This window comes from Netta rufina (genome assembly GCF_964035555.1).
Source record: "Netta rufina genome assembly, chromosome: 10".
NCBI lineage: Eukaryota > Metazoa > Chordata > Aves > Anseriformes > Anatidae > Netta > Netta rufina.
Window position 1 is genome coordinate 3,273,383 of NC_140133.1, and position 26,908 is coordinate 3,300,290.

General features: G+C 45.8%; 1 protein-coding gene across 3 annotated transcripts in view; it reads left to right on the forward strand.

Annotated features, from left to right (window-relative positions):
- Positions 1–4,945: 4,945 nt before the first annotated feature.
- BICD2 (BICD cargo adaptor 2) overlaps positions 4,946–26,908 on the forward strand; it is an 87,802-nt gene continuing 65,839 nt past the window's right edge. For all 3 annotated transcript variants that reach the window (XM_084292759.1, XM_084292760.1, XM_084292758.1), the window contains exon 1: positions 4,946–5,252. In XM_084292759.1, coding sequence (XP_084148885.1) covers positions 4,992–5,252 — 261 coding nt within the window. In that variant the 5' untranslated portion in view covers positions 4,946–4,991. The remainder of the gene's footprint in view (positions 5,253–26,908) is intronic.

Genomic DNA, 26,908 nt, shown 5'->3' on the forward strand with positions numbered 1-26,908 from the left:
ATAGGAGAGGCACCGTGTGGTCTAGAGAAGCTGTAGGTGACTGAAGGAGGCATCAGACTTGCAGTAAAGGGCAGGAGAAGGAAACAGGGAAATGTTTGGGGGAAAAAAAAAAAATCTTCCCTTCCTCTCCAGCTTGTTCCACCCTGGCAGTGTAAGAAAGTATCTTGAGCATCTGCTCCCTGCTACGCCGAGCAGATGGTGTGCCAGACACTGCTGCTTGGACCCTCCAGTCATATCTCCTTTGCAACTCCTGGCAGTGGGCCACGTGTTGATCAGCGTGGATATCTAACTGCTCAGGTCAAGGAGCACACTCTTGTGTGTCCTGTGCTCCCCAAATCCAGCCAAGGCATTGCTCACATGTTGAAGGTTAAGTCACATTTTTCTCCTGACACTTAGACATCTTAAGAATTCAGTTTAGTGACAAGCAATGTCTGTAATTCCTTGTAATTGCTTGTTTCTTGCATGCAGACGTCACCTCCGGCAGCTTTCAGCCAGTAAAACGTTTTCACCTACTTCTCCCCTACTTATCAGCTATAAATGTATATCCGGATTTTTCAGTCACTAGAATAAATATATTCAAGCCAGCTGAGCCTTTCTGGTGTTTATTTTGAATTGTCTTTTGTGTAAGTGAGGTACATTACTGTATCTCACACAAACAGGAAGCCTGCCCCAAAATGTTCTTGCTCCTGAAGCCATTTCATTTTTTTCTCTGTGTGATTAGTCCTAGCCTCGAATTCGTGGTGGCCCCTGTGCACACATCTGGGCACAGCACAGCAATTCCTGGCCTGGAAAGGGCTTGTGGACGTGCGTGTCTGCTACAGTGCACATTGCTCAGAGCGCTATTCGCCAGAGATACTTAAGGCCGTTTCAGATCCAGTGTAGAGATTTTTGTTCTGCTATTTGCTAAAGCTGAGCAATAAACAAATGCGGTATATAAAAGGAGGATGAACAATGATGTGCTGTACCACCTTATTTTCGTACGCTTGAACTAATCCAACACAAGATGTAAAAGAAAGTTTATTTATTTATTTATATATATATATTTATTTATAAAAGGATTCTCATGTCTGCAGTCGTCCCACTTTTAGGTGCAGGTTAGGTTGGCTTTCCACAATCATTCAGCAGGGTTTATCAGAAAAATCAGCTTGTTTGAAGCTCATCATGTCTGCCAGTTACACAAACATTTTGCAGCAGTGAATTAAAGTGCCAATATGCTTTTAGGCCTAGATTCAGGTTAAATAACTAGCATTGCAGGGCTGATTTATGTACCAGGACAGGGTATGTTGATTAGCTCCCTCAAGAAGAAGCACTCTCCAGCTTGCTTTTAGTAGTGAAGATAGTTTGTGTATGATCCTACCGTCTTGTGCTCAGTTGTTAGCTTTAAAACCTCAGCAGAAGAAAAGACCGAGAGTCTATCTTCCCATCTGTTGTGCAGCGATTATAGCACCACAGCTGCACTTGGCCATGACACCTTGAATGAATGGGGTGACAGTTAAGCCTTGGCATTAACAGAGTTTGGAGACAGAGCCTGCAATGGGCACTGACCTCTGGCTGTGCCCAGGAGGAGGCTATGGGCACAGGCCAGGCTATGCTCATACAGTCGTTACAAGCTTTTATTAGACTGCATCATTGCCTTGAATGATTGCGAGAACCTAAGCTGTGACAAGCCACTCCAGTTTCCTAAACTGTCCAGAAATGCTTTTGAAATAGCTATACTTACTGCCGGACATTTTCCTTTGCATCCTGGGCAGGGTAGTTTAGCAAAATAACACAGTATGAAACCTAGTAACAAATCTTGGTTTTAAGAATGCCCTATGAAATAAATATGAAATGAGGTCACTTGAGCTATTGTGAGTTGATTCGCTCATCTCAATCTCAAAAACTAGTCAGGTCTTACAATTTAATTACAAACCCAGCAGTTTTCAGGATGGGAACTGAAGCCCCACATCCTGAGAGTAAGTTGTTACAAGCAAATTCCAGCTTCTGGAAAGGAGCAGCACAAAAGGTTAGCTAATTTGTTTGAGCCCAGATTTAGAGAGTAAAACCTGAGCACAATGAAGGCTCAGAAAGTATGAGGCAGAAGAGAACAACCCAGTATGGATTATTATAAATATTTATGGATTAATTAGTTGTGAGTGCATGGGATTAGCAGTGCTACTGATTAGGGGAAGACAAAAGAAAAACATGAAATGCCACAGATTTGAGAAGAAATCCTAATACTTTAAAACATGGTGTGGAGGAGAATCCAAGAGACAATGCTTTTATTTTCCTCACTTGGGTTTATAAAAGAATCAGAATGCTTAACCTCCCCCCCCCCCCAAATGTTCTACGTCATGCAGTGACATCAGGGTGTTACAGCAGCATAAATCCAGTGCAAGAGAGTGAAGTAGCCTCTACATGAGGATTTAGTTTTATGGAAATGGTACTAAATCTTTGTTTTCATACCCATGTCATCTGGAAAGGGAGAGCTGTATGTATGCTAAGCATGTAGGCTAAGCGCATTAAATCCTGGGGACACAAAAATTGAGGAATTAAAAGTAACTTTGAGGCAATGTTACTGACTTTAAGTGAACCTCAGTGACACCCCACCTCTCGGCCTCTCTTTCCTTTTTTTCATCATCAGATGCATCTTCACCGAGGACACCTGTCAGAGGCACTTCTCTGTGTCCAAATCCAAATCTGCAAAATTTGTTATGAAGTAACTACCTGGATTTTAATAGATCCCCCTGGGGTGTAATACTAGAATTTACCAATGCAGCACATTCCTTGGAAAAAAAAAAAAAAAAAAAAAAGCTGAAGTCTCAGGTTTCTGGTGGAATCACACAGCAGGTCTGGAGGCAGGCGGCGTGTGGCTGCCAGCCTGTCATCCCCTCCCTCAACCCATCGGTGGGCCAGCACAAAGCCAAGCTGCTGGTGGGCCTGTTGGGGCTGCCTGGGCCAGGAGTTCTCCTAGGAGGTAACGCAGGGGCAGAGCTTGCCGTCAGCTTGCCACAAAACGGGGCAGCCTGGAGGTTTCACGCTGTACCACTGTGGAGGTATTGGTTACGCAGAGTACATGAGTATTTTCTGGTGTAGGCAAACTAGATGCTCGTTGTTAACAAATAAGATCTTTCCTGAGGAATTTTGAAGGGAAAAAGCTAAAGGAATTTCATATACCTGCCATAAGGTGAGGACATCAAATTCCTACTTCTTAGGTCTCAGGCAACTGTTTCAGTGTTGCATCCGTGCTTACGGCAGAGATCCCTGCACGTGAGGCATGTGGAACTCCAGGCCCTGATGAAGAACTGACCAAGGCAGGTGCATGGCTAAGAGGTAAAATTCAGCCATTAAGCAGTTTATTAAAGAGATAAGGGTTTATATGTACCAGGGAAAAGCATGATGAGCACAGGCAGAAGTTGAAAATACCTTGAAAAACCCCTGCAGCTATGAGCAGAGGTGGTGCTTTGTGTCCTAGACCTCGTGGAGTGCTCAAGCATGTAATTGTTTGTGTTGTGTTTGGCATTCTCTTGCAAGTTTTTTACCAATTCTTTTTGACACTGGAAGAAACTCCAGACTGTGCTGGGTGTGCTGAAGGAGGGTGAAGCAGCAGGGAGCCAGGCTGCTCTGGTGCTGCCGGCAGGGTGAAGCCATCACCGCCCCTGCCTGGGTGTGAAGCTGGGGCCTGTTCACACCGCCTCTGCAGAGCCACTTATGACATACAGCGGCCCAACCAAGGGAGGTATTTGGCTTTGTTCTGCCTTCAGTGCGCTGTAGGAATTAATTCTACCTGTGGTGGAGAAATGAGTGTCCATGAGTATCCCAATTTCTGTGCCTACCTCCCGTGCCATTGCCGCTGTACCTGCGCAGTGGTGCAACCTGTAGCAACAGCTGATGGCTTTTTCCTGCCTGCTTGGCAGCTCCCTTTTCAAGCGGTGTGGTGAAGCTCCCCGCGTATTACTGACTCACGGCTACTTATGCCAGCAGAGCTTGTTGCAGCAGGTCTCCTCCCTGCGTCTCAGGCAGTTCTGTGCTAGGTGAGCATCTGGGCCGTGGCTGTGCCCTCCTCAGGGTGCTGATGCTGGGGAACATGGGGCAGATGGCGAGCTTGATGGAGCAACTGCCTGGAGATGTGAAACACTGTAAAGAACGAGATAGGGTCAGTTCTTTGGTGTGAACGTCAGCTGTTGGGGCTGACAGCAGTGCGTGTGATGTTGCCTGCTGTTAGCTCTTTAAGAAGTAGCTGTCTTTTTATTTTCAGCTCTTGCTGAAGCCTGCAGACTCCCAGCCGCCCTGGAAGTACTCGCTGCCAAGGGGCTAGCCGCCAGGGACGTGTGCTTGGTGGCCAGTTTTCTGCCACAACCCTGCCTGGGCTGAGTTAGGATTCCCTTGTGAGGCTGTGCCTGACCAGCCGGGCTGCTGGAGGTTGCACTTCGTCCTTCGCAGCACACACGTTTCTGCGGCTGGAAGGCAACCGCTAACCTAACGCTAGCTGCTAGCCGTTGACGGCGCCTTGCATTCAGCAGGCACACCGAGGGGCTGGGATGTGGCTCGGCTCCGGCTCCAGCTCCGGAGCTGGCCCGGGCCCAGCCCCGGGGGCGCCCACCCGGGAGCTTCCATCCCGGGGTCCCCGGGCGCTGTCCCCCCCCGCGCCCGCCAGGGGCCGCTCCGCTCCCTCCGGGCGCCGCGCGTGCGAGGGGCGGCCGCCGCCCCGCGCGGTGCACTGTGGGGGCTGTAGTCCCGCGGGCGGCGCTCCCCGCGGGGCGGGCGCGGGGCGGGGACTCCAAGCCCCAGCGTGCCGCGGGGCGCCGGCCCGGCCGTGCCTTTTGAATGATTTCACTGCGCTGGGCGCTCGGGGCCGGGCCGGCGGCGCGGAGCGGAGCGGAGCCGGGCAGGGCGCGGGGGGCGGCTGGGCCCTGGATGGCCGCCCGGGGGGGCTCTGCCGGCGGCGGGGGGGCCATGGCGGGCCGCGGCTGCTAGGAGCGGGGAGGCGATCGCCGGCGGCGGCTGCCGACATGTCGCGGGGAGCCGACATGTCGCTGGGCGCGGAGGAGGAGGAGGAGTACGGGCGGCTGGTGATGGAGTCGGAGCCCGAGTGGCTGCGCAGCGAGGTGAAGCGGCTCTGCCACGAGCTGGGCGAGACCACCCGCCAGAAGATCCAGGCGGCCGAGTACGGGCTGGCCGTGCTGGAGGAGAAGCAGCAGCTGAAGCAGCAGTACGAGGAGCTGGAGCTCGAGTACGAGACCATCCGCGCCGAGATGGAGCAGCTCAAGGAGGTGGGCGGCCGGGGGACTCCGGGACGGGCCCGGGGGGGGCTGGGGAGCCGGGGTCGCGGGGACGCTTCGCCGCCCCTCGCGGGGTGTTGGCCGGGCCCAGCAGCTGGCGGGGGGTCAGCCCTGGGGCCGCGCTGCAGGGGAGCCCCCCGCCTGCTCTGGGCGCCCCCACAGCGAGCGGGGCGTGCGGGGCCCGCTGTGTGCCCCCGCCGGCTGCTGCAGCGCCTCGGAGCAGGCGGGGCACGGGGCGAGCAGGGGGCACTGACGGGCGCCCTGGGTCGCATCTCCCGAGCGCAGCACGAGGCAGGGGTTGTCACGGACCTGCTCCTGTGCTGGCCTGACACCAGTGTGAGGGTTCTCCCCTAACGACTTGACGCCGGCTACCGTGAGAATAATACAGCGGGCTTTGGTTCACATAGCTCTGCTTCGGTGCAATTCTACTTGGATTTTGTTTTTAAAGAAACCCCAGATGACATCTAATCCTTGCAATGAAGTAAGCTTTGTCAGAAGAGGTGCTATGTTTTACCGCGTCGACTGATGCCTGTGTTTTCCTGATGCAAGATCAGAAGTGCACCACCGCAGGAAGGGTCCTTGCACGGAGTGGCACTGCCACGTCGGGACATGCAGACCCACGGTTACCTCTCCTTGTGAGGGTAGATGATGTCCTGCCAGTCTGCCGTGCCCTGAGTCCCACGGGAACACGTTTGTCTGCCTAAGCTCTTGGTTATTTTGGTGACTGCTTCTATGCAGGCAAACCATGTGCTGCTTTTGAGTTGACTTAGGCCTCGCCTTATTTGCAAAATATCTGATACAGCCTGAGATGTAAATGCATGTGGATTTATTTGACTGGTGCAGCCTATGTCCTCTTGGTCTTTGGTACGTCTCATGTCAGATGGAAATGGATGTCACATTGCAATACAGTATTTCAAAGGGGAAGTAAATACAGATGGATTTGCAGAAATTCAGCTGAACTTGTGAACGCCCTCACTTCCTGCATCCTGTGTGTCTTTTGGTCTTCTAAATGGGGCTTTATTTTGCTTTTATCATGTTAAACAAGTATAAGAAGAGGAGGTTAATTAGTTTGCATTAAATAGCTATAAACTTGTTAACCAAATGCAGGCAGAACTGAGGGACTGCTGTAGCCAAAGCCACTTGAAAGCAGCTAAATTCTGACTGTTCGAGTGTCAGGGTGCCCAGATGTGTTGGTGTGACCACCTCTGGGAAGCGGCCGTGCCACCTGGGAGTCCAGGGTACTAGAAACAGCATCGGAAAGGAGGGGAGAGTGATGGGGTTGTGCTAAGGGGAGGGAGGAATCAGCAAACACGTTTGGTAGGTGGGGTGGGGAGATGTGGCTCTGGGCGAGAGGCGAACGGACAGGTCCAGCCTCATCCAGCAAGCCAGCACCTGACCCGCGTGTGGAAGCTGGGTTGTCCCAGCCACAGGTGGCACTTCACTCCCTGGGCTGTGCCTGCGTGGGCATTGTGTGTGTAGTCCTTCAGGTGGGAGAAGGGTTGAAGACAACTTGGTTTTGTTCTTTTTGGGCTACAGCATTTCAGAGGCTTGTAAGAGAGATTTTGGGGAGGAAAAAAAAAAAGTCAGGATCAGCAATGATTCATCCCTTTTTGCTTTTAATATTCTGGAAGATTTGCTTTGCGTGTGCATGTCCTGTTGTAATTAAGTCAAAACCTGGGAGGCAAACAATTCTGGGAACGGTTTGAGGACTCTGCTAGTCATCCTACACAGGGAGAAAAACATTGCTCCTCTAGCTCTCTTGTGATGCTGCAGAGGAATCTGGTCTTCATTAGATCTTGTAAACCTTTAGCAGATGCATGAGGCATGTTCTCAGAGGAGGAGTTTATCTTCTTTTTTGTTTATGCAACTTCTTGCTTTTCTCAGGCATGTTTAGAGGAGCCTTGCACACGAGGCTTGCCACAGAGCAAGCTCCAGTTCGAAGGGCTTTCACCTTGGGTTAGACGAGGTTGCTCCTGGGGAAAGCAGGGGAATTGCAGGTGGGGTGTCTGACTGGAAAAGGGGTGCTTTCTGTCCCTTCTTATCATGACTTTATGCAGCCTTTAAAAAAGAATTCCAGTCTCTTAAATTCTTGTTCTGTTCCCCCACTGCATCTAGAGAGCTGGGTAGCACAAGGCCATGTTATGCTGAGTGCTATCAAAGTTTCCTGTCCTGCTGGCTGTTGTAAATTTGGATATACTTTAATTTGTTTAATATTATGAAGCATCCCGTGTCCTGGCTCTATTCATACCTTAGGTAAATGAGCTCTGGCCTTTGGAACTTTATAATGTAGCTCGTTGAGAGTACAGGCTTCTCGGCTGCGGTTGTCAGATCTTGCACGGCTTTCTAGCCAGGTTCTCCTCCCTGTCTGATTGTGGCAGAACTTCCTAGCCGTAACTCCCCAGCTTTATCTCTCTGGTAAGTGCACATGGTATCCTCATTGCTGTACCCCACTTTGCAAAGATACCTTTGTACGTATGGTATTTGCAGTTCAGATCATTGTGATAAAACTGGGGAGCTGTCCTCTCCTTGCACGTAGGCTTCGCACAAAACTCTTTAGTTGGGGTCCTCGGAGAGCATATTTGTCCTTTTATCTATTCACGTGCTGGCTTATATCTCACATAACCCCTCTCAGGGTAATTTGTGCTGTGTTTCTTCTACAGTTTTCATTTGAGATATCAAATGAAAAGACAATGCAAGCTGTCTTCCCAGGTATACTTACTGTCTATTTTGGTCCCATCCTTACCTTTGTAAAATGAAATTAATATCAAATCTTATTAAATGTCACAGGTTAAAAATACATTTCCCAGTTCAGAGAGATGGGATGTTGGCTTCCAGTGAAATACTACATCACATTGTATGCCTAGGGTTTTGATCGTCCTTTTCTCCCCGCTAGGAGATGAAGCAACAAAGAGTTGTTTCCGCAGGCGGTGTTCAGCTCAGAAGGCATCCCGTGAGCCTTTGTCTGTGTTGGTGCTAATTGTACAAATGCCAGGGCTGCCTACCTGCCCCAGCCAAAATTTCCACGCTGGTGGGGAAGGTGTGCAGGATCGGCTCTTGGTGTGGGAATTTGGCTGTTGGCGTCCTGGTGATTTGCAGCAGAATGTGGCTGGGAAGGCTGGCTTCGAAGAGGTGTTATTGCTTTGTTCAGTACTTCTGAGTTGCTTTTGAGATGTCAGTTAGATTTATGGCTAACTGTGGGGTGAGATATGAAGCTGGCTGCTGTCCAAAGGTACTTTCAGATTAGATGTGTATGTTGTGGTGGTGGTAGACTTGCATTTAAACCTTCAGAAAGCAGGGACAAGATTATATTATGAATTATTTATTTCTGTAATAATGTAGAAGTGTGCAAGTAGACTGTGGCTGTCCTTAAATCCTGAGAGCAGGTGTCAGTACATCACAGCTAAGGACAAGGCCTCCTTTGTGCTTTCAGGGGGAGAGGTGGGTGGCAAAGCTTACAAATGAAAGAAGAGCAGCAATAAAACTAGCATCCTATTGTTGTCTCTGATATTATTTGGGCTTAATCAAAATACAGCCTGCCTTTTTGTTTGTTTGGTTTTTGTTTTCCTTACGCTTTTTTCTTTTTCATGTGGTGTCTTGAAGTTGTGCTCTTGAGAGCATCAAATGCACCCAGTAACAGAAGCAGGTGCACGGTAAGGGTGTTGTGTAGCTGGCTGAGTGTCCAGGTGTACCTGTGATGGGCAAGCCAATACGAAAGTACTGCAAATGTTAAACAATTCAGAAGAGTATGCCAAATAACTTTACATTTTAATTATTTTTTTTTTTAGGGAGGGGAAGACAAAGGGAAAGTGTTAACCAAATCTTTAGTTAACATGAAAAGTTATTTGAGGTGACTGCGGAATGCCAGGGGAGAGAGCAGTGAGCTGCACATGACTGTTCGGTTCTCTGTAGGGTGGCAGCGGCTCTTGGTTCTGCTTTTTGCCTTCCAGGACTACGTACTGACTGCACTGCGTGACACGAACCCTCTGTAGAGGACTCCTGGATAGGCCTGAATGTTTCTCTCAGGCAGCCTGCAAGTGAAACCTTGAGCTGCCTCATTTCTCATTAAGATAAAGCGGGGCATGTTCTGCTAGTGAGCTGATACATGCCCAGGCTGAAATATTGGTGCCTCTTATTTGAATATACTGCTCAAATGGAGTGTACACTATCTGATCACGGAGGGAAGTTTGGCTTTGGTTAATTCACTTAGCTATGTAACAGTTACTTGGACGCAGGACTGGTTTAACATTTGCACTGTGTATATTCAGAAGGGGAGAAGAAATCATGCCCTTTCCTGTTGGGGAAAAATGCCGAATGCCTTATTGACATAAAAGCTCATTATTGGATTTTACTTTCAAAGCATTTTACCTACTGTGCTGCTGTATTGCTATGCTTGTTCTGTGTGATGGAACATAAGGGCAGAGGAAAGAAATGGGTAGGTTAAAGTCACATAACGAGCCAGTGGCAGACGGGGATTAAACCCTCTGTGTCCGTAGTTCAGCACTTGCTTGACACGAGGTCTTTCCACGGTAGGTAATGATGTTTGGTAGTAATACCCCTAAGGCCTTAGGTACACGTCTGCATCCTCCTCCTGACAAATATTCAGAGGTCATGTTGATTCCTGTTGAAAGGGAAGGACCCTATTGGTGTTTGACGTTACACCCGGCCATCTACCACTGTTAAATCAAAGGAGTTAGTGTGTAAAATAAGGGAAGTGTGTGCTGGTTTGGTTTGGTTTTCCCAGATAGACCTTGTTAGGCCAAAGTTGTTTCTGGTTGTACGTATGTAAGTGTAGAATAAAAAAAGGACAGCTACAAGTTGTTGGGGAACTGATCAGTTTTGCACGTGCTGATAGAAAATACTTAGACTTCTGTGAACTTCTCTTATGGATTTAATGGTGGTTATTACTTGGACAGACTCTAACACCTGCCACGCTTAAAATGTAAGGAGAGGATGGAATTGATGTCTCTGGTCTGAAGCAGGACAAACCTGGGGGGGGGGGGGTCAGCAGCCCCCAAGGAAACTAAAATACTTATATTTTGATAAATTATGATTGGATTATATTAAGAATACAGCCACCTGTAATTTAATCTGATGTCTGGAGCAGTGTGGACACCTGCTACTGTGTTTTGGAAAAGCTACCTTTCTTGCATATCTGTATTTTTGTGAAAACAAACCTGAACAGTGAAACATTCCAGTTTTACCTGCTGTACTGGAAATAGTAACCTGTAAGTCTTTGTGTTTTTAACTTAATTTTCTTTGTCAATGCTGCTTCATTTGCCTTGTTAAAAATCAGAAAGATTATGTTATTCTAGAAGTGAAGTAATGATTTCCTCATAGAGATGCCTAACTTTCTTCTTGTGCTTTTTCCTACAAAATGCACTTCATACTATTTAATAGAACATTGATAAATATTTGGTAGAATAGTTAAGACCTTTGGGTGGCTGGTTAGAGTAGTTAAAAAAATAAAAATAAAAATCAGAAGTAGTGGTTTTCCTTAAGTTTCTGTAGGCTCAGCTGAGAGCAGGACTTGAACTGTGCTGTTTCTTTTTTTTTTTTATGCTTGTCTGTGCCTTGGCCAGGGATGCGGGCTGTCCCTGACCATCCAACAAACATAAGTTTGTTTTGAATTTTCTACATTTGATTAAATTCAAGGTTTCACGGAACAAAAGTTTGGCAGCTGTAGTCCCATCTGCTGCATATCTTTTCCCTGGAAGCATGGCAGCGCCTAGTGTTGGCTGTGCTGGCGGGGCGGATGCAGTGATCTGTGCTCTGGAACGGAGGCAAATTTCCCTTTTTATGTTTTTGTTAGCAGGTTTCTTTTGCTTTCGGATTAGGTCAGTTCCCTGATTTGGGACCCCCGTGCGCTGCAAGTGGTGGTGCAGGTACCGCAGCACTGAGGCTGGGTTACAGCAGCAGCAGGTGGATGGAGAGGAGCACCTGCAGCTGGTCTAATGCTGAGCTCCACTGTGACACTGCTGCCTGAATAGCATGACCCGTACCGCAGGGTGCTCGTGGGTCCCTCTTGCAGCACTTTGTCTTTACCCAGAGAGGCTGTTCCTACTAGACACTCAAACTGGGCATCCATCGGCATGCAGTTCCAGATACGGGCACTTCAGAGCTGAGGCTCTTCAGATTTGGGGTGGTGGGCTGTGGGATGGGGCTGCTGGGTGTTCAGGGAGTGTGAAGACAGGGGCACCTCCCTGTACAGCGAGATGCAGACGGCTTTGGCAGGAGGAATGCTGTGTGAAATACCGCATGCTGGCAGCTCTTCTGCCCAGGTGCTGTAGGGGCAAATTTCTTCTGTGGTTTTGCTGAGGGCTTGAATGAAGCTGGAGGGGCTCTGGTGGGCACCGCTACCAGACTGCCTGCTGTGTGCCCGCACATCCCGTTGGTGGGGGCGGATGTTTGTGCAGCCCTGCTGCGTCAGACATCCTGCACCTAAACTGAAAGTCTCAGCGTCCGGCTGCGCAGGGGTTTTCTTTAGACTCTGCTGTGGTGATCCCTGCAGTTTACACGTTTCAAATCACAATTCTCGCTTGCTGTTTCAAAAACTGCTGGAACAAACTCTGTAGTTTCAGGGGTATTAATACCCAATATATCCCTTTGAATTTAGGAACATATTTCTTCGAACCTGAAAGAAAATTCTAATGATTTGGAGAAGTGCCTGTTTTTCCTAGGAGCGGGGCGAGGGGGTGGGAACAGCAGTTAGCAGGGCTGTGTGCTGCCCTGGAGTTAATGGATTCACCATTTCCTCTTTCACTCTACTGTATGTGAGGTTGTGACTAATCTGCAGCAGTGTGGGGCCATAAGATGACTTCCAGAGGGTGATTCATCCTCCAGGCATTCATTCGCTTTCTTTCTCTGCGTTTGGCAGACTGCAGAGAATGGTTTGTTCAGATCTGTAACTGAGCAACAGAGGAGTATAACATGGGTTTGAAATATGATCCAAAAAGCCTTAGCAGAGGGAAGTGACATAAATAAATTTTGCCATCCAAATGAACGCAGGAGCCTCCATTTTGGAGAATAGCAGGTTTTAAGTGGAGAAGCTGCAGAATGGTGCCTCTTCATTATTTCCCCTTTTCTCCAGCCCTTTTCTTCCTTCTCTCCATCTCGTGCCTTACCTCTGCTCCTTTCTCCCCAGCTCTTCTACCTACCCCGGTTGGATGCACCCCATGCAGCAGATGCTGCCTCTGTCCCCAGCTTGCCCTAGGCTTGTGCTGCAGGTGGTGGCAGGACCAAAAGCCCTCCATCCCTGGCCCAACATGACCAAAAGCCCACCAACAGGACCAAAAGCCCTCTGTCCCTGGCCTGACAGGACCAAAAGCCCTCTGTCCCTCGTCTTGTCAGCAGGCAGGCCAAAGCAGGCCGAGGCAGACTCGGGGGAGTGCCCAGAAAGTCCTTGACCAAGCAAACCACGTGGCTGGAGTGGATGTGGGCCGAACTGGGGATTTTGACCCAAGCCTAGTCAGAAATAGGTTTCCCTGCAGTCCCAGGGCCATGTTTGGCACTTGGGATGGGAGCAGCCGTTCCATATTAGGGCCTGTGTAGCTCCCGCAGAAATGACTGGCGTGTCTGGCGGTGTGCTGCAGCGGGCTGTACGGCCCGCCCCGCCGCTATGCCGCAGTCCTTTGTCTCCTTAATCTTTGTTTTTACCCCTTAATTGCTGCCAACGTGCGGCTTGGATCTTAGCGAGCCTGTGAAGCCATGCAGCTGAGCGCTGCGCTGCAGGCAGTGAAGTATTATGGCTGTAAATTCAGTCGGAAGCCTCTCTGCGTCGGTGCTGAACAGAACTGCCAGGTAGTCTAGCACTGGCTCCTAAGCAAAGCAGCGTGTTGGCTTAGTGGATGAACAAGCTTATTTCTCCAATATCACTGCAGACCAAACAGATGTTTTAACTGCCCTCCAGCCTGCCCAAACCAACCAGGTTTTGTTACTTCCTATGTGCAGACTTAGTTGCATCAACAGGACCCTTTTGAGATCAAAACCCCTTTTTATTTTTCAGATACTCAAGGAAAGACATTTGTTGGGAGCTTGCTGTGCCGCATGCAAAAGGGCACTGAATGTTTCCAGCCCCACAGGGATTTTGCCAGGCTCCCTGCGTGCAGGGCTGCAGGCATGCAGGGAGAAGTGTGGCCCCGTCACAGCCTGCTGGGGTGCCCTGCTGGTGCATGAGTGGGACCTCGTGGCACAGGGGTGGCAGGAAGGAAGTTGAAAGAACACGTTTTTTGGGCAGGCAGTATGTGATTATTCTGTGGTTTGCTCTGACTTCATTTGGAGAGGGCATTCTGGCCTTTGAAATAGGAATCAGCTATTGTAGGGTGAATACAGCTATTCCCAAGAGTCTCTGAGCAGAAAAAATAGTCGTGTAGCGTGTGCCCTCGGCTTTGGAACGTTCTGTCAAAAGAAGAAAGATCATTTTGCCAAAACTTACTTTCCTAAAAAAAAAAAGTTGATCTCTGGTTTAGATGGAACCATTCAGCAGCATTCACGATTTAAACTTTTCCATGGCACAGTTTAATCCAGTAACTTCCTGAAGCCTGTATCTGTGTGAATAAGGGTCCAGCCTGATATGTGTCTTTGATTCACTGTGTTCAGCAGCTACGTAAGCATTTCCCCTTGGCTCATTCTGGTGACACTTTTATCAAGTATTTGATTTTTGACCAAGAAATGGTTAAACACAAGCTTTCTCCACTGTTTAAAAATCAGGTTTATATATATAACACAAATCAGCTCTCTTGGAGTGAGGAACAGGAATTGATTTCTTCATTTCCAGGTCAGATTTTCTTGTCCCCTTCAGACTTATAGAAATGTACATAGTTTGACGGCTGTAATGTCAATAACAGTGAGGCTTGACCTACAACAAGAGGTGTCATTTTTCTCCCTTCCTCAAATACCTGTTGTTCTTCGTGGTTCTTTTTTCTTCTTCCAACATTTTTGGCTTCAATCTTTGGCATTTCTCATTGCAGAAATCTATTTTACACGCTCAGTAATGGTTTTCATTCTGTCACTCAACACTATTGGGATATATTCTCCTACATCTTACAGCTGTAGTGGTAGGCAGAGGCTTTTAAAAAAGCATTTGCATTTTGAATACAGCGACATATTTAGTGTGACGAAATGTGTAAGAAAATGCAAGCCTTTGTCCACCCTCTGCAGCGTCAGTACTTTAAGGAGGCTTTGTCCTGGCCTTGTCCTCCAGAAAAAGACCCTGATTTTCTTTTCTCCCAGCTACAATGGAATGATAAGCTTTGTAATCTTAAATAAATCTGACTGCTCTAGCTTTTGTCAGCCAGCTCTCTGGTCTTTCATAACAATATGGATGGTTGTTTTTAAATTTGAATGGCTGGCTGGCTTTCAAGATGAATGAGATCCTGTCATGTAAAAATCTGTCTTCTGTGTACATAACAAGTAAGTATAGTGTGGAAGTGGGATCCTTAGCATACTGTGTAGCTACACTAAATCTGCATTTAAATAGTGCAAATGAGTTAACTCCAAGTGCATGAAAACACCAACATTTTGTTAAATCGGAATATCCCCTTGCTAAGGCAGGTTTATTCAGCATTGCTTGTGGTCTTCCTTTTCTGATGAGAAAAAGAAGGCAGGTGAAGTGGATTGCAATTTGGAGCATTACATTGGATTTATTTTTAGTTTTGCATCACAATTTCTTTCCTTCCATAGTTTTGATAAGATTTTTCTTTCAAATATAAACTTTGGTTGGACCAGATCATCTCGGAGGTCTTTTCCAACCTTAATGCTTCTATGCTTCTTGGGTTGCTGTGTCATTGATTCAATCCACAATCAGTTTAGCAAACATCGTATAACTTTTTTAGTCTGTTTACACTAGGAGATAATGGTTGTGTTCTTCTTGGCACTTTGGCGTTCAGAGCTGTTTTGGGTGGGCAGGAAGACATTTGTCTGTCCCCTCCCATCAACTGCAAAGCTTGCATAGAGCTGAGGAGGGAAGAATTGTAATTTATTGTCCTAATTAATAAGATATTTCTCACATCTGATTATTCAGCCTGTGGGAGTTCAGTGGGGTTAGAGACCATTCTGATATGACTGACTCATATGTGAGTTATGACAGTATTGCCAGAAAAGCTAACTTAAGTGAGAGGGACATAAAACATTCAAGGTCTGTCTTCTGCCATGTGCTGGACTTGCACTGGATGCACAGAGGAGATCTCTGCCCTAACTCCTATTGGAGACCTATTCAAGAGAGAGAAAGCTGCTGCTGTGGCCTAAATAGGCGAAATCTTGGCTTTGTGCACTGAATATATATTGGCAGTATTGCAAGAGTTAAATGTCAAGACATCAGGAATTGTGCCTTAAAAAAAAAAATAATTAAAAAATATGTATATACATGCCTGCAGTCTTCCAGAGCTGGAGGTAGAGGCAGGAGAAATTGAGAATTAGGTTGATTTGTCTCTTTTGTGCAATGACAAAGGCTAGGAAATCCCTGACCTGCCCCAGCATTTTCCCCTTATCTCTGGAATAGCAAAAATTCCATGACTCCGGTAGCTGGGTTTTAAATGCCAAATACTTTAAGACCTCTAATACTCCTCATACAGTTTTGGACTTGCATGTATGAAGTGTTAACTGAGCATCTAACCTTGTGCAGATGTTTGTACTGCTAACCCCTTAACATAAACAAATACATACAACAAATCATGCCCTTAACTCTGGAGCTGCTTTGAGTTTAATGTGAGTTAAGGCTCATGCTTTCAAAGAGCCTTTTTAGCAACTTTTCTAAAATCAGCAAAAAAGTATAGTCTGTGTTGTGCTCCAGTTACTTACCAAATGGGAGGTTTAATGGGAATGCAGGCGGACCCTGAAATCTAATGACCAGGACAGCAGTGACCTTTCTTCCCTGACGAGAGGGAAGTCATTTGCTGGCATTTCCTTGGAGCTGGGGCTCGGTGTTTGGTGGGAGAGCCAGCATGTTGCAGCCCAGAAGGCAAGAGACGCCCTCGGAAATGCTTGGATTTCATTCTGCAGTTGCAGTATCAGATCTTTGTCTTGTTTTTCTCCCTCCATTTATTTGAAATGGGTTGGGAGTGTTTTAATGGGCAGGAAATGGAGATGGCTGTTCTGTGAGCACAGCTGTTTTAAATAAATTTGAAGCAGTGGAAGGGTGGAAACAGCCAAAAACTTTGTGGCAGTGAAATATCTTGTTTGCTTTTTGAAAGAGCAAGCTTAGTTGTGTTGTTTTTGTTTTTTTTGAACTGTCCTCTTATATCCTCAGTTTACAGCATCACAAGTTTTCTTTACTGTGTCAACGAGTCTGTTAAGGATGTTTCCTCATTAAATTTGTAAGAAAGTAAGCTGAAGGAAAGGGATTTTAGATTTTATGTATTACTACTAGAGACTAATCTTGGATTAAAATTCATTCCTTTAGTTCTGTTTAGAGATTAAATTTCTAATTCTTTTTAACCTCGTGAGAAAGGAAGTACACCCTGAAATTCTAAAAGTTATTTTCAAGTGAAACTTATGTACTTAATCAATTCTTGATAAAACTCCCTTAAAAGCAGTCCACGGGATGAGCCCTTTCTCTCACACTTGTGGTGCAGTGCAGACAATTACATACCAAGTGGATGGACTTGGCTAATTCCATGTGACCCTGCTCAATTGCATTAAGAAATCTTTTTGAACACATCAGACCTACTCAATATAAATACAAATTTCCCCACAACACACAACGAACACCATATCAATTTGTATTTGACACTGGAAGTTAATAAAGCATAGATGTGTATTGAGTGGCAAGCAGCAGGAGGCAGCCACCTGTGTTTTTGTTTCTTCTCTGTGTACATACGCATGTGTCCAGTGAAATCTGGTGAATTCTAGCATTATGAGAAGTCTGAAAAAAATGAGGTATTTCTTTTTTTTTTTTTTTTTTATACAGTAGCTAAACACAAGAAGAAAAGACCTGCATTGTATGCCTTTTTTTTTTTTTTTCAGAATGCATTTTGAGGGATGTTTATGATTACTGACTTCTTTATGTATAATGAAAGGATGTCTAAATCAGTCTCTTATGTAGACTTTGGCAGCTGCCAGTTGAGTTGGGGGGAGAAGGGTAAGAAGGGGAAAATGAGCCATTAGCTAGGCACTGAACTTTTAACTTTAAAACCTAGGTTACAGTGAGCATGTAGAAAACATTCCCCATGGCTGTGCTCATCAGAAACCTCCTTCCTGGAGCTGGGCTGATGGAGAATGGTTCAGCCTTGTCTGATAGCTTTTGCTTCCTCTTTCTTTTTCCTCTTCTAGATTTTTTTTTTTTAAAGGATGTCTGTACAGATCTAGTTTCTGCTTTCTGAGTAACTTTTCCTTGAGAGATTCAATGGATCTGTGAAAGGCTTTTTGAAGTCATCTTTCCCAAATGGAGTTGGGTCGTTCTAGAGCTGCCTCTCATCGTCTGGCTTTTAGTCTGCATGCTTGCCTTTTCACAAGTGTCTGGCTCTTTCATTCAGATCCCCTCTGGTTATGGTTGTTGAATTCAATTTCCTAATTTAATATGAATCCTTTTGGTAATTCAGTCTCAAAATTTCTTTGGTTTCGGAAGATTAAAGGAAACACTTTTTTTTCAACAAATGTGTTCTCTCTCACCTTCCTATCTTTCCCTACATGTAGTGTGTGTGAAAGAGCCACAGCCTTAACTGACTGGAAAAGGAAAGGGAGCTTCTGAGGGTGGGGAGGACCTGAGCTGGACCCTGGGTGGGTGGCAGGTAGCTCTGTCAATGCTCCTTACTCCCACCCTACCAAGAGAAACTGCAGCTGCTTGGCTCAGCAGGCTCCAGCCAACTCCAGCCTCCTGCCTCTTAGGTCATATGTTCCCTTCTAACCCCACAGGGGGGTGGGTTTTTTTTTTTTTTGCTATTGTTGATTATGAAATCACTGAAGTTGGAGAGCAGAGTACTTTATATAACCTAAAGTTTCTTCTTTCTTTTCTCATGAAGGATTTCTACTGAGAGATCTTCAAAAGTGAAGGCTTAGAATAAAATATAAGATACTAGGAATTTTATTTGAAATTTAATGTTACACTCTGTTACAAACATGTCATATTTCTCTTAAAACATCAGGCATCACTATGTGTAACTGTTGTATTCATTAGGGTTTGTGTGTGTGTATAGCTGTGTGTACGTATATATTTGTGCATAGAATCATAGAATATCCTGAGTTGGAAGGGACCCTTAAGGATCATCAAGTCCAACTCTTGACACCGCACAGGTCTACCCAAAAGTTCAGACCATGTGCCTAAGTGCACAGTCCAATCTCTTCTTAAATTCAGACAGGCTCGGTGCAGTGACCACTTCCCTGGGGAGCCTGTTCCATGTGCCTATATGTATTTATATATATAAAAGTAACCATTACACTGTCATTTCTGTATGCTCTGTGTTAATATTATGGCACTGCCACACGTACAACTATATAGACAGCTAGGTTAAAAGGAAGATGGTGAGCCTGTCCCAGGTTGCTATGTGTAGGGCACGGTGACCGCGGGTAGGAGTGGTGATCTCCCCAGGGTAAGTAACCTCTAGGCAGAGCACTCTCTCTGACTTGCAACTAGCTCAAAGCCAACTTCAAATGGAAGTTTATCCATGCAAGACAGGTAAGTTTGTCAGTGGTGGCCTGCTGGCTCTGACCTTACAGCAGATTTGCACATAAATCACTTGATGCTTGAGCGTATGTGGTTGTGGGGTGGTTTCTCAGGGGTGGCATGCTGGGTGCCGTGGCAGCGGTGCAGGGCCTGTTCCACACAGCAGCAAGCAGGCACCTCTTGGGAGGGAGGATACGTGAGGTTCACCATGCAATGGCTGTGGGCTAGGATGGGTGGAAAGGGCTCAGGACATGCTTAGGAAAAGAAATCTGTGGTAGGAACATGCGTGTGTGCGAGGGTTTCAAGTATGACATCTACTTGCTCCCACCTGCAGCTTTGCCCCTGGCTTCATTTCAGTCACATTTGACTGAGACACAATAGGTGAAATACAAGGCAGCTATTTTTGTAGTTTCTTCTTTTAAGGGTAATTAGTGCTTTTTGCATGAGTGCAGTCTATGTTCTTTATGGAGAGTCCAGTTCAGGAAGCTATTTAAAGGTGGGCTGAAGCCAAAGTATCCAAAGTAAGCTCTGGGAAATGAGACTGCTTGCACTTAGCTGGCTAAATTAGAGCGGTGTTTGGGGAGTGGGGGTGTTTTTAAACACTCCCCCATGCCGCCCAGTTACAATGAAGTCTTGTTCTAAGATCCTTCAGTAATCATAGAAATATTTTAAGAGCACATTTGAGTCACTTGGAATAATTCCAGCTATGGAGTTGTTTAGCTCCAGCCTCTAGTGTATTTGTGTTGCTACAGAACAGTCCATAAAAAATAAAGACTGAACCAAAGCACATACATAATTAACCACAAACCCAACGTGCCATGCTTAACTTATTTTCTAAGTTTCTTTTCTTGGCTCGGAGGTGGTGGGGTCTCCATCTTTGGAGCCATTTGAACCCAACTGGATGCTGTCTGGAGCAACCTGCTCTAGCTGCCCCTACTTCAAGCATGGGGAGGGAGGGTTGGACTACATGATCTCCAGGGATCCCTTCCAGTCTCAACTATTCTGTGATTCTGTTACTCTGCTTCTTGTTCTACTTATATATATATATATATATTTTTTTTTTTTTTAATTACATATTGTGCTTAACAAAATACCCCATAGTTTTGGATACAGTTCTAAAGATTGAACTCATTTTTATGATTCCACCCACTCCCCAGTTTATTTTTAGGCAGTGAATACTTGCTGAAGGATTAAGTAGCTGAATCTAGTTTTTAGCAAGCGGAGCATGTGAGATATATTAGTTGCTTGACTGGATTTCGGGAGGACTGAAGGAATGCTGACTGCTGTGACACTTGCAGCCTTACCTCTTAGGAAAGGAATGCAGAGATGGGTCGTCTTCTGTCAGCGTCTGGCCTTTAGCAAGCAGGCTTTATAGGTTTATTCCCACACTTTTTTTTTTTTTCTTTTTTTTTTTTTTTTTCCTCCAGTGATTCTACTAGTAACTTTTATTTGCAGGAGTTTTGAAGTGTCATTCCCCCCCCCCCCCCCCCGCCCTGCATTCTGCATTGTTTTACCCTTTGTCCTTGCAAACTGTGTTTAACTTCTGTGGGGTTCTGGAGTAGGAAAAAATATATTTTGCTGGAGTAATCCTGGATTAATGCTGACTATGTTTGATCATACTTTCCTGTCCTCCTGTGTCCCCAGTGGAGGAGAGTATAGTGGTGACTTGGAGAGAAACTGTACCCAGAACTGTCTGTGTGCAGCAGAGCCAGGCTGGAAGTTTGGATCTTAGCTTGTGACTCCTCCTTCCTGATTTTTAGGAAGGTGAGCTGCCTCTGAGGGCTGGGATGCTGGCTGTGCATCAGGGCTGCCAGGCTTGAACATAGGCATGACCTGGCAGTTTGGAGGAAGTCTGTCCTGTCAAAATGTGCTGTGTTTCATGGATATGTGGCAGGGTTGAGAGATCATAGTATTCCAGCTAGTTTCATGGTTGAGACATCCATCTCCTTCCCCTTGGTAATTAGGATTTACTAGTAAATCAGGTTGATCATATATATTATCTTTACAGGAGATGAGGAGGAGAGGTTTCTCTAAAGATCCCTCACTGCCTGTTTGTTTGACTTGGGAAACAAGTATAAACCAAGCAGCAGGAGTACAAGAAGAAATGTAACAGTGGGAGAGTGCTGCTAATATCTGCTTTGAATGAAAGCCGGGTGGATCTTTGTTACCTACTGTAGTGGTTTGTAGCTGGTTGCTCTAATCTAGCCTGTATGGCCAAGTGCCCCAAAATATAAATGAGTTATTGGGAGTGAAGGAAAAGGACCTTTTTAGCATGACACGGAGCCTGTTAACGTCAAAATTGGTCTGATGTTCCCTCTGACCTTGCCATTGTTCGGGTTTGTATGAACACAGTAAGGCATTCATTCCTTTCATACCCCTACGGTGTGGGGGCTGCAGCTGGGGCATGGCTTGTGGAGGCTGGCTCATCTGGGGAGGCTTTGGGGCTGGTGAAGCCCCTGTGGGGCGTGTGTTTGGTTTCAAGGTCCTTGCTCTGGGACTGAAAACCAGCCTCAAAGAACGTCTATCAGCCTGTGGTATGCTCTGCCTCCCCTTCATCAGTGTTGCTGTGTGATTAGCCTTATTTTCAGAACAGGCCTGTCCTGTACGTACTCACAATAGGCCTGAAATAGTACTAAAGTTGACACAGTATTTCTGTGTGTGCTTCATAAGGAATGTATTTTCTCATTCTGCTGTCCTTGTTCTCCTCTGTGACAAGCTCGTGTCTGTAGAAATAGATGGTTTTATGGAGGTATATCTCTTGCCCTGGGCTACTCTTTGTTACATGGTGCCACGCTGTGTTAGTCATGTATTAGCTTTGCCTTACTGCACACAGTATTAGGCTTTATGAAGAATGTGCCTTAATCTTCAGTAAGCACTGATGTGCAAGGGAATACAGCCTCCACAAGATGAGGAGCTCGTCCAGATCTGAGCTTTGTTCCATTATGTCTTGGTTCAATAAGGGTCTAAAGCTAGGCCACTATTTGGTGTCTGTGTGCACATGAATGCTCTCCAGTGTTACAGTATGGGATTAACTTTTCCCGTTGTTTTGTAAGACCAGTCTCCATACTGCCTTGGGAACTGATACTGTAGCAGAGCGTAACTGTAATGGTTTCCAACTGGACTCACTCATCCACTGTCATGAAATCGCTGCTACTTTTGCTTCTCAGTATGCAGAAAAGCACCGTAATGGAAAAGTTACATTTGAGGAATTTGAGTATGGCTAGAATACTTTCCTTAAATTTGAGGTCTTCATGTTCCTGAAAACAGTATCGATTCCTAATGCAACAAATAGAGTGCTCCTTCTCAGTTGGCTCAAAATCCAGCTCTGAATTTGGAATAAAGTCTTGGGTAGACAGAGAAATATTCCTTGAAGTCTTAAAATTGATCTGCTCCAGTATGTCACTGAGCACAAAATAAGGCTCTCTGCTTCTCTCAATACTGAGTTTAGATGGCAATTTGTTTCTGAATTAATTGCGCTTCACAAATGAGTTATATATAGGAATTTTCTTTGAGATTGAACAGCAGGGCAGCAGCAGCAGTGAATGCAAAGAAAACAAATGTAACAATATCCAAGAAAAATAGGTGGGATAAGCAGTGTGCTATTGAGTGTGCCCTTAGGAAGAGCCATGTGTTTGATTCTGAAAGGCAGAAGGAGAAATCAAAAGGCACGTCTGAAGAACGTGGCTTTAAAACTGCAGTCCTGCAGTTACTGCAGTCCTGACTTGCTCTTTGTTATGAACTCTTGCTTGTTTTTTGAAATTTGGGAAAGTGTGCTTTAGAGCAATTATATCTTCCATGTGCCACAGAGGCCATGTGTGGATGTAGATGTGCTACACCAACAAATGATCTGAACACAGAGGCATAGCTGTATGCACTCCATGGCACTGTGAACATTGCAGTGTCTCCCGTGTCACTGGCATGTGGCTGCATTAAATATGGATGGCATATCTGGGGTCTGGTTTCTCTCCAGGCCTGCTCTCCGCCTACATGTAACACATGTCTCTTAGCATATTTAATGTTGTTAGACGCTGGTCATCTGTTGGCAGCAACTTCAGCATCCAGGCCATTGCACCAAACATTGCACAAGGGGAGTGTGTCTTGTTCAGTCCTGGGGAGAGTGGTAGAGCAGTCAACTCTATCCACATGCCAAGAATGTGATACTTTGCAGTGGTGTATTTGGTTAGATAAAATTACACAAACACTCTCAATGTGTAACTGCAAAATGTATCTCTTATTAAAAAAATAAAAATTAAGTCAAAATCCTATTGTTTGTTCTTCTGAGGTAGTTAGATGTTTTGAGGGTCCAGTGTAATGCTGGGCTATTTAGACTTAGTGTTGAAGGGAACTTTTAACTGTTTAGTTTTCCCTTGGGTAAATGACAATTATTCAAGTTGGGTATTGTTTTCAAATAACACATGATACTTCAATCTGGTATGTGTTTACTTGCTAAGACTTGAGGCTGGTCATCCATTTTCTCTTCTGTAGCTGTCGCTGCAGCTGGAAGAAGGTCAAGAAGTGGTCTGTCTGTGTGTGAAAACTAGACCAAAGTGTAGTTCTAATATCCAGGTAAGTTTAAAACTGCACTGTTCCTTGTCCCAGCTAGGATTTCTCTGTCCTATATGAAGACTTAAGACTGAAATACTGTCTGGAATAGACTTGTGTCTGTGACAGCGAGAGATATTATTAACTTATTCTGGTTATCTAGGTTTGGTTAATGTGTGATATTCTTAAGGACTGCTATCACAGGGCTGCTGGAGGCCGTGCTTTTTGGTCTTTACCTTGGAGACAGGCATGAGCTGAGACGTTGAAAGCAATTACCACACAAAGAGAATGAGGACAGCTGGCCGCCAATTCATATCTGAAGGGCAATGTGGGCTTATAGCTATAGGATCCCGTCTCTTCTTCCAGCTCCTGGTTCTTGCAGCCTTTAGTTTTGTTCCTCATCCCATTTTTTTTTTTCCTTAATTGACTTGCAGTCTCTGCCACACTGGTTCCCTTGAACAACAGTGGCACCAGGGAGATCTTGTCTCAGTGTCTCTCTCTTCTCTCATTTTTCCCGGCAGACACATGTGCTTTGCCTCCTTATATAAGATCTGCTTTCTCCCATGATACTAGTAGCTCTTGTGGCTTCTAAGCAGTTCTTCCAACAGCTTTCTTTTCCTGCTCCCAGCCTCCTTTCTCTGGTTCCCAGCATGCTCAGATAGCTCAGCCAGCATGGGCAGTAGCATCATCTTTCAGCCCTGGGGCTACCAGAAATACCAGGCACCCTGTGGAGGGAGGAAGGCTTAACCTTGGCTTCAAGCTTTGTCTATACATCGAAGTTACTACATTTCACTGAACTTCTAAAAACAAAAATGGGTTGAATTAAACTCTGCAGTAGGCTCTGGGATTTCTTATGCCAGCCTAAACTGGGATTATTCCAGTCCATTGTTTGAGTACAGATGTAAGCCAGGCCTCGCTGATGCAACAAAATGTTTGAACGCAAACTCAATTTTCCTGGACCCTGTTCTGGAAGAGCATTAGGTTTGCTCCAATTTAGGTGACATTTGCAATGGGCTCCTGAGTGGCTACAAGCTACTGGATCTTGGCAGTGATCTGGCAACTCTACACCTCAGGCATGCTGCGCGTCTGCTCCAGCAGAGCACTCGCTGCCCAAAAACACAGCCCAAGGCCTCGGCCTCCTGGCCCCAGGGAATGCCAGAGCAGCAGGGAGAACTGAGGTCTTCATACCTGGTGGAACTGACACCCAGGCAGAAGAAATGCACAGTACGATCTCTCCCCTCCCAGCAGGGGCCCTTCGCTCAGCCAGTGCCGGTCTTGGCCCTGTGCTTTATTTATGTCCGAGCCCCTCAAATGGCCGCAGCTCCTCCCTGTGCATTGTCGCAGCTTCTCTGCCCCTTGACACCATGATTTTTGACTTGCTCTTCCTGATTTGCATGCTGATGAATGATGAATGCTGTCTTTCCTTGGACTTCCCTTACGGCACAGAGGAGCCAGCAGCCACGGTCCCCTGTCCTGCAGTGGGGTCCCCGGGAGCCCCGAGGCGGCTGTGGCAGCGTGGCTTGTCGCTTCGTGCTGCCTCACGGCCACTGGTCATTGAAAGCTTTGTGGGATAAAGGCTTTTCATTGCTGCCCATGTCTGCCAGCTCCTATTGCAATTAAAGGGTAATCTTTTCTAAATGGTGCTAAATTAAGGCTAAATCCCTCCCTCATGCTGCATAAGAGGATGAATCCCCAGTTTTCTAAAAACAGCTTATTGTTTGGGCGGCTGTCCAACCCACCAGTGTAACAATGGTCCAGACACTTTGTCTACCAAGAGCACACTCAAACCTTTTGATCTGTTACCCTGTATAGATCCTACTCAAAAATCTCTTATGGGGCACGTGGGGAAGGATGTGAATCACTTCCAAACTACCCCTCTTGCTTCTTCTTTGAAACTTGGAGTGAGTTTTTGCTTGCTGAAGTCTTATCTTTGCTCTTGTGATGGCAAGGAGATGGGGCGTTTTGGAGAAGGCTTTTCCCTTGGCTGTGTGAGCTGGGCCTGTATCAGCAGCGAGTTTGTCTGCTGCTGGCCATGCACAGCATAAATATATGTTGAAGAAAACGGTCCTGGCAGTATGGTTGGATTTCGTTTGTTTGTTTTAAATCAGGCCAACTACATAAAACTGTTGCTTTAGTTACTGTTATTTGACACAGCACTGCCACTACAACATAAATCAGTGAGGAGAGGGGTTAACTTTTGACCTCTCTTTGGGGATTGCTGATCTGGATTAATAAACATGATATGCAACAAATTTCACCCTCCGGGAAAGGAGGGGGCTGCCTTTTGATCACTGTTAACACTAGGGTTTTATGCCTCTCTTTAGGCTAACTGTTGTGTCAGTAGTGCAAGCTGCAGTCAAAAGTTTGTTTGCCTAAAAATATGTGGTTTTGCTTTTAAAAAGGTTTTGAGGCAAACAAGTGCAGTTGAGTAGTAAGGAGGGAGGGGGACAAGAACTGAGGCACAGATTGGTGTCCCATTCATCAATGAATGTGCTGTTGTAAAATCTATCTGAAAGCCTGCTTTCATTTCGTGTTTTAATACAGAAATTCCTTAGGGAAAAAATCATCTGGGGAATTTTAGTGGGATAATTCCAGCAACAGGAATTGAAATCCTGTCATATTCTAAAGAATCCCATAGAGGATTTTTTTCTGTGGTTTGCTTATGAACAGATGTACAAACGTCTGTAACACTGCTCTAAAGGTCAGACCTATTTTTTTGGCTCTGTGCATGTGTATGTAGCTACAGGCTCCAGGACCAGATAGTTCCTTACACAGCTGAATCTTGCCAGCACGTAGGACTTGGTGGTGGTTCTTGGGATGCTGGCAGATGGGTTCAAATGTGTAACCCCCTTGGGCAGGCGAGCTTAGTCAGCAGAGCTTTTATAGAGACATTGGAATGATAATTAATGGCTACAAGAACTGCGTTATATTCTCACTAAAAGTGAGCTCAAACTCGAGTAAGATGTGTTCACAGAAGTTCCAGGTGAACTTACTTCTAGTAAGTTTTCAGTTAGCAGCTACCATCTGCAGCAGATATTCAGAAAGCAGACTGCACCCATGTGAACAGCCTCTGGCTGAAGATATGTTAAAAATCTTTAACAGACATCCCTTGTATTGAAAAACAAAAACACAAACAAAACTGAAAAGCTGACTGAACAGTGTTGATGAAGAGTGGCCTTTGAGTTGGTCCTAGCAGCAACTAAAAACTGATGTTCCCTCACATGTCCAAAACCCAAAATGAAGTTTCCTTTATGCTTTTTTTTTTTTTTTTTTTTTTTTTTAAGTTACTAATGACATTTGTTTCTTTCTAGTTGGTATGAAAGTCAGTGAGAGCACTGCTTTGGAATGTAAACATTCCTCCGTGCTTCCTGCTGCTCGGCTCAGCACCCCTGTGGTCTTCTGTCCTGCCTGAAATCAGGGGTGTGATGAACTCATGAGAAGAGGAAATAGAAATTGGATTCATTCAGAGGAAAGAAAATATTGATAAAAATAAAAAGGAAGTATTTTACAA